At 42.6% G+C, this 8,653-nt stretch overlaps 1 protein-coding gene across 1 annotated transcript; it reads right to left on the bottom strand.

Annotated features, from left to right (window-relative positions):
* Positions 1-475: 475 nt before the first annotated feature.
* Positions 476-6,805, bottom strand: c8a (complement component 8, alpha polypeptide; the record flags this gene model as incomplete). Its single annotated transcript, XM_079529216.1, has 9 exons — positions 476-627; positions 915-1,143; positions 1,689-1,846; positions 3,392-3,632; positions 4,018-4,200; positions 4,296-4,485; positions 5,096-5,250; positions 5,740-5,880; positions 6,671-6,805. 9 exons carry the CDS (start codon positions 6,803-6,805, stop codon positions 476-478), a joined length of 1,584 nt encoding a protein of 527 aa, XP_079385342.1.
* Between the last annotated feature and the right edge of the window lie 1,848 nt (positions 6,806-8,653).

The following is an 8,653-nucleotide window of genomic DNA, read 5'->3' on the forward strand; positions in this document are numbered from 1 at the left end:
TTGTATACATCTGCATAACGAGTACTTTCGTACTTTTGATGCCAATACTTTTGTACTATTACTCAAGCAAATGTTGAATGTCCACACTTACTTGTAACAGAGAACTTCTACATTGCACTATTGGTACTTTTATTTAAGTAAAACACAAGACCACAACAACACAAGTACTTTTTCCACCACTGGACTTGGGAGACATCACTTCAGCAGCCCTGGGCCTGGGAGGGGGTGCCCAGGCACCACTTGGGAGACATCACTTCAGCAGCCCTGGGCCTGGGAGGGGGTGCCCAGGCACCACTTGGGAGACATCACTTCAGCAGCCCTGGGCCTGGGAGGGGGTGCCCAGGCACCACTTGGGAGACATCACTTCAGCAGCCCTGGGCCTGGGAGGGGGTGCCCAGGCACCACTTGGGAGACATCACTTCAGCAGCCCTGGGCCTGGGACGGGGTGCCCAGGCACCACTTGGGAGACATCACTTCAGCAGCCCTGGGCCTGGGAGGGGGTGCCCAGGCATGGCGCTCCACCGCTGTCTGGCGCTGGGTTGTTACAGAGCCGGGTCCGAGTCTTCCTCCCTGACTGACAGGGTGACCACTGGCCCCAGCATGACCACTCTCCATCTGATGCCTCAGCTGTTGTATAGAGACATTACATTCAGTCTTTTAGTTGCCCCCTACTGTGTGTGATTCCAGTTTCTTTATCAAACTCCTTGAGATGTACCATCTCGTTTTCGAGGGGGTCCCAACATGTCACTAGTAATTACATATAGAGTACACAAAAATCAAACACAAAGACAAGTGCAAACCTTGAAAAACATCACAGCCTCAGGATATGGCATAAAGATCCATTCATAGAATGACGAATTGAAAACACTATGCGCTTGTGTGTGTTAACCAATCCTTGTATTTGACCTCCTCACCTGTCCTGGTGTGCTGCTCGCAGGCATCTCCCCGGTAGCCTTCCTTACAGACGCATTGGCAGGCCGTGCCCCCGACGAGGACGCGCAGGCCGTTGTTCCTGCAGGGGCGACAGCGACACGCGTTGAACTCCTGCATGTACTGGTCCCAGGCTCTCCTCAGGTGGGCCAGCCTCGGGCCCACGTGGTCCGCAGCCATGCTGAAACGCACCAGCTCGTAGATGGGCATGACCTGGTTCATGGACATGAGAGAGAGAGAGAGAGAGAGAGAGAGAGAGACAGAAAAAGAAAGGGGAGATTAATACTTTTGCTCCGTCAGTGTCACTTCTACAACAAGCTCCAAACTGCGGCACGGTTTGAGCGTTTTAGTCACAATACATGTTATACAATTATGCATAGCATCTAATTTACGCCAGCAGTCCATAGATCGCCTATGTGTACTGTATGGTGTGGTATGGTGTGAATTTGACGTAGATTGGCAGGACAGGAGCGCTCAACTTGGACAACACCAGGAACTCATCATTTATTTAATTACTCATTTGTCTTCATTTCCCTTTCCATTCTTTTTTCTTTTCTTTTAAAAAAAAGGGGAAAAAATGAAGAAATAAAGAAAAGGAAATTTATGTTACAGTACATGTGGGACACTGGAAGATCCACATGAGGGGAAACTCACGTGGTCCCGGCTCAGCCTAAACCGGGAGCAAACAGCTAGCGTCACGCCAGCGCGCGCTAACTGGTGTATAAAATGTGTTAAATGTAAGACAAAGAAAGGTTTACCTCGTAATCAATGAGTGTGGGGTTGTACTTGAGGGTCTTTCCCCATTTCCTGAAGGTGTAAGGGTCCCTATAGGGCACCAAGGCAACACCACGCTGGATGGTTCCACCTTTCACTAGTGTGAACTCATCCACAATAATCTCCGATGAGGAATCTCTACCTAAACACATGAACAACATAAATGTCTGTTTACCATAATCTCAACACTAAACTCATGAGACATGCACGGCCTAATATTTACACCGTAGTACGATGGTGTTGCTTGCCAAACACAACACCCTCTTGCAATGGAGTATAAATTGGGCCTAGTGTAGCAGAGTGGCTCAGAGCCTTAGCCTGATGGCCTCAAAAGTCTAAGGGCTCCATTTCCGTCACCGCTAAACCCCTTATCCCTAAACTTCTTTGCCTTTTTTACTATTTTGCAAAACATTTTTGAATAGTTAAAATGGCCAGTCTACAAGCTCACAACGTGTCAATGTAGATTGGCTAGTTGAACTATTCAAAAATGTTTTTCAAAATAGTAAAATAATGCAAAGAAGTTTAGGGATAAGGGGTTTAGCGGTGACGAAAATGGAGACCTAATTCTCTCCCCCAGTCCACAGGGATATCCCTTTGGTCTAGTGGTTAAGATATTGGACTTTCATGTGGGAGACCAGTTCAAATCCCGGGCGTTACACTAACACACCAAGCAATATAACTATAATAATATTGTTCACCACTGTTGGCCACTAACAATATATTTATAAGGTATATTTATAGTTATAGTGCTTTGTGTGGACACTGGCCAGCCCATTAAAGGTAGTTCACCTAAAAAAACACGACTTATCAATTACACACCCCATGAAGCCTTGAAGCCACCGGTTAGTAGGAGACTCTTTGACTCCCCCGATTATCAAATTATTGGCTCAGGAATGCAGGAAAAACAAAAACGTCCAACACCACTTTTCAACCTATCTTCATATAATTGGTCCTCACAATCATGATAAAATAGCACCATTTTTTTCCTACTCGGTCTGTGTCTAATAGGAGCGCTGTGGGCAGGTCAGAAACCCGGCCACCAGTGACATCATTGATGGGGAATCAAGCTAATAGAAACTGCAGGTTTCAGGTCACTGGTTTCTGAACTGCCCACAGCCCTATGTGACACAGACAAATGACAGAGTAGAAAAACATTGTGATAGTTTACATTAGTGAGGACCAATTATATAAAGATGGGTTGAAAAGTGATGAAGTGGTCCTTTAAGCTCAACATTTTTATTTGTAGCAGTACATGAAAAATGTTTGATGATTTTATTTTCCAACACACTTATAACTTTGGTTTTATTGATTTATTGTTCAGGTATTGCACTGACTCACCTTGGGTACCACCTCCACGTTTCCAACATTCTTGGCCTTTCACGGTGAGACCAACTTCCACCTGTTTGGAATGGCCAAGGGGAGTGTTTAAACCAAATGAACCACCAAGACATCTGCCCACGGTACTACCGCTCATGTCTGTAAAAGTACACAGGAATGAAAAGAAGTTATGCACATGTTCAGACGTGGAAAGTAATAATGTATTCAAATTCTGACGTAATTTTACTTTAATTGAGTAGATGTCATTTTTTCTATACTTTATATGTACTTAATTACAGTACAAGTACAGTTACATTACAGGTGAAAAAAAAATGGAAATAGCAGATGATCATTTAAAAAAGCAGCCTACGACTAGATGCCATCTTCTGTTTGTCGGTGATAATGATGTGTTCCAGTGTTCCTCCCATGGATCCCTCGGTGACGTAATGCGTTCCGTAGGTGTTAAGGAAGCGGCCGTACAACCCAAAGTCATAGCTCACTGGGAGTTCCATGAGAGACTGGTACATGTCCTCGTGGAGCATCAGCTTATCACTTCTCATCTTGAACCAGGTCGTTTGCACTTTGGAAAGGAGCCTAATGAACCCAACATCCTAAAGGGCCAAATGACAAACAACAATGGTCAAGAGGTGCACGCACATCCACAAATTGCAACGGGTGCAGGATCCAAAAAAAGATTGAGAGAGAGATCCGCACACAGTTTTAAAAGCACCCAAAATAATTTATTGACAACAGAGCGGACAAAAAATTACAAATGACAAACAACTCATGTGGCCAGAGTGGATTATTTTAACTCAAGTAGAACATTTATTGAGATTTAACCACCATCAACCTGGCACCCCTATTTTGGACATGTCATCATAGGAGTATAAGGGGAAAAACTAAACTAAACTAAAGTAACAAAATGTTGGCCTAAAATAATTTCAAACAGTCAACCATGACGATGTGGAATAAGAAAGGCATTGGACAGAATTGTACCTTGGATTTATAACTTGTAACATTGGTGATGAATTCCTTCTCCTGGCTGCCATGTAATCCAACTTCAACCGGGCCGACCCCGACTGTCACACCTAAATTGAAAGAACCACCTTTTTTCCGTGCATTCAGCAACTGAACCATGTCTTCAAAGTATTCATCGGTGCCCTCGGAAGAAGCTTCAGCCTATATGGGACGCGGGAAAGGTGTAAAAGTTGTTTAACACAGCACAACGTGGTGAGATGCATAAAGAAACATGTCAAATATGGCTTTTACAGCACCATAAATTGGTAGGTGTGGTAGTTGTAAGGTTTCCGGTAGTTTTTCTCAGCGTCGTTGTAGTTCAGGTTTTCACAGAAGGCATCATAGGTCCAATCTCTCCATTCTCCGTTGTAGACATATTCACACGTTTCTCCAAAGTAATTTGGGTCCAGAACTTGATCCACAAAGTCTTCTGTCAGGACATTGAAGCTAACAAATTCAGTTCACAATTAGTCATTGAGTCATGCCCCCTGAGACTCTAGGGATATGACATTCATCAGGCCATGTCGAGAGCAGTTTTATTGTATTTGTGCACTAGGCCAGTGGTTCTCAACCTGAGGGTTGGGAGGTCCCCAGATGAACAATAAAAGAAAGAAAGAAGTTAAAAAAATATCATTACTGCATCAAAGGTAATTAACAAACTATAGTATAGGATACTATAAAAACAACTCTTCAAACATTGGAAAATTGTCCAATAATATAAGAGGCAAACATTGTGAAAATATCCAATGTACAAGCTCACAATGCCTCGCAACCCGAGGCGTTGTGAGGTTGTAGATCTGCTATTTTCACATTATGTATCTGTGGAACCGAGTCAAACAAAATGTAATTCCCCAACTCCTACATTCCACACATGGGCTTCTCAGGGTGGCTGGTCCCCAGTTCAAATATGATTAGCCTTAAAAGGTTGAGAACCGTGCACTGTACAGTCTGTACTAGGCTAGAAAACAAAACAATTACATGAGTACTTTTGATATGAAGTGGACAGTAACGCAACACAATGTAATATGAGCACTGCATGCAGAATCAATCTGTATACCCCTGCGTGCCGTGTATTGCCCCGGGGATGGGTAGAATAGTGGAGCACAGATCATTTCTGTAGTTGTAGTGTGTACAGTTTGTCTCGTCATTATCAAACTGACAGTCTGACTCTCCATTACACTCAAGCAGCTGGCTGATGCATCGTCCTGAAGACACAACATAATTATACTGTACATTAATGCCTCTAACTCTCTCTCTCTCTCTCTCTCTCTCTCTCTCTCTCTCCCCTCTCTCTATCTGACACACACACACACACACACACACACACACACATACACACACACACACACACACACACACACACACACACACACACACACACACACACACACACACACACACACACACACACACACACACATACACACACACACACACACACACACACACACTACTGCACTGTACACTCATGCACACATAGAATTGACATTAACACACACATGTACAGTGCTGACATATTCATTTAATATAAGTGTGCACTGGCTTTCTCTCTCTCTCTCACACACACACACACACACACACACACACACACACACACACACACACACACACACACACACACACACACGCAAGACCTTCCTCAGAAGAACCATGAAGGTTTTGCCTGAGGGGTTGTTGTAGTAGATGACATCAACCTGACACTGCGCATGTGAAGCTCTCTCCGCAGTAGTTGTCCACCATGCATTGTGTTGTAGCAGCCGGACATGCCCATTTGTCCCAGAGAAGTCCAAGGCATTGTGACCCGCCATACTGAGAAGGCTTCTCCACCGACCGGAAACGGTACTAAGATCCATGGAGCGAAAATAACAACAACCTATCAATTCAGATTACCAAAACAGCGACACTACAAGGACTACAAGTAAATCCGTTGGTAGATGATGTCTATGCTTCAGCAAGCTGCATAAAGAAAGAGACCTCTATACTGTAGTGTAGAAAATACACTATGGGTTCAATAAAGCACAACAGCTTTTCATTATAGGAACACTTGTGGTGATAATTAACCGCACAAAAGTCCCAAACCAACCAAGACAGTGACAGAAACGCATAATCCCATGACAAAATCCACAAATAATCCCACAATGCTTTCCCATATAGGCAAACAATAACACAATGGTAGAACAATAATGAATATGGATGTGAAGTGAGGGGCGATCTTATAATCATACATCATCTCATTCCGGCCAATCAGAATTTGCATCCTCACCTTTGTCTTCAATGTTTGTGTTTACACGAACACTCAAAATTGTCCATTCATTGTCAATGGTATTTAATGTTTGTGTAGGTCAAAGTTTGTGCACATACACCAAAGCTGGAGATAGGAGGGGCTATCGCCCCTCAAAACGGTCTTCATTGTAAATTGTCCTCAACAACATAAATCTGGATAACATTCTAGACTATCAGTGGTTTTAATTTCAAGGACCCCCATTACAACTAGTGGATCCAATAAGGGGCCATTCATGTGGGTTTCATGTGGAAGCATAATGCCCAATTTAGTATTCTCATACGCCGATGTCCAAAACACTATATACTGTGTCTGTATGTGGGAACAGAGACAATGATGACATGCTGTTACCTTTGTTTCTGTACAGGAGGTACAGGGGCTCCACCTCGACCAGTTCCTCAGCTTACAGTTGACGGGTATTGGCCTGTCTGCTGACCTGGCACTCCTTGCACCATAGCTGCAGTACACGTAATGCATGAGGGTCATCTTTATTGACAACATCACTCTATATGTACGGTACACATTGTGTTTATCTTATTATCTATAGCACTTTAACCACTAATACTATATACTACTATATTACGTTAACAGGACAGCAGACCTTTCAGTGTTTAGGGGGACAGGTAAAAGGGTCAGACAGACTAGAGACATGTCGTGGGTTTGGTTGGGTGTTGGGTTTGGTTGGGTACCTACAACTGTCCTCAGTGTCTGTATTTGTGTTGGAGTGTCCAATAAAGGAGATAATAAAGGTATTTTAATACTTTTAATATTCAAGACTTTCTTTTGTTGATCATACAAGAAAGATTGTTTTATTGACAACAGACTGTGATGACTTGACTATACGATAAACAGTTTATGATATGGTGTTGCTCCATCAGTGTTTCTTTCTTTGTTGATATACTACTGTTTGTTTGTGGATGCACTAAGCAAAGTTTGTCTCATACAGTGAATAATAAAGATCTTATAATGTTATATTATCTTAAGTGTAACTGTAGCCTGCTTATTCCCAATAGCACAGAGGGGCTGGAGAATGCCATATAAGCTATGAAAATAAGGATCACAGTCAGACACAAGCGTAAGCATCTATAATTTAGAGTGAATATACTGCACCTGTTTTCAGCCGTTACCCATGGGTTCCACCTGGATGCCTCTGTGACTGGATAGGAGTTGAGAAACAGAACGAGTATGCTGCAGTCCAAGAGCGCATGCAGTAAGATGCCCATATTATTAAACATGAGTATAGCTATAACCCTGCTTACATTCGCATATCTGAAACTGTTAATGGCATATCTGAAACATCCTGAAAGGTCCAGAAAGGTCTTCTACAGACCAATATCATCAGTCCATCCATGGTGAATGATTGATTAAAGGTAAACAACACATGCTCTTACAACATTTTCCCATCAATCACGATACAAACTCCCTGTTTGTCCACTTACACACACACTCGCATGCACGTGCACATGCGCGCGCACACACACACGCACACGCACACACACACGCGCACGCACGCACGCACGCACGCACGCACGCACGCACACACACACACACACACACACACACACACACACACACACACACACACACACACACACACACACACACACACACACACACACACACACACACACTTAACAGTGCTGTACCTAAAAAATAAACACACATAGTAGGCTTTTTGAGTTTTAGTAAAAGCACACTGGCAAAAACGCTTGTAGATTGGATAAGTTTGCCAATGATATTTTGTATAGATCTTGGGTCAACTATTATTAGCCTATATAATTTAAGACCACCAGAACCACACCACCAGTAAAAAAGTTGGGGACATCATATCTGATCCAAAGGTGACCTCTGCAGTACATTCATGGAACTAAAAAAGCCAATTTTATGATACACAGCCTTAATTTGGGGTCCTGCTTGGACATGTTTTTGGATTATTTTTAAACATTGGTAAAGTAACTAAGTAGGTATTCTACCCAAGTAGACGTAATTGTACAGTAGTAGTAGTACAGTAGGACTCTACTGTACAATTTGTAGGTAGGCCTACTATACTTTTACTTTACTGGAGTATTTCCAATTTTCTTCTTACTCTACTATATCAAATGCAAATGTACTTTTACTCCAATTTGAAAACTTTAGTTATTTTGTACATTTTGATTATTATTATCACAAAACATACTTCTTCAGCCCTATAGCCTAGCCTATTTAGGCCATTTGAAAATAGCCAATCTACAACACTTACTATTTTCAAAAGTTTTTGTACATTCATTTTAGACATTTGAAACGTTCTAATTTTGGTAACCTATAGGCCAGTAGGCCACTACTTAAAAGTACATT

The sequence above is a fragment of the Electrona antarctica genome (genome assembly GCF_951216825.1).
Source record: "Electrona antarctica genome assembly, chromosome: 19".
Taxonomy (NCBI): domain Eukaryota; kingdom Metazoa; phylum Chordata; class Actinopteri; order Myctophiformes; family Myctophidae; genus Electrona; species Electrona antarctica.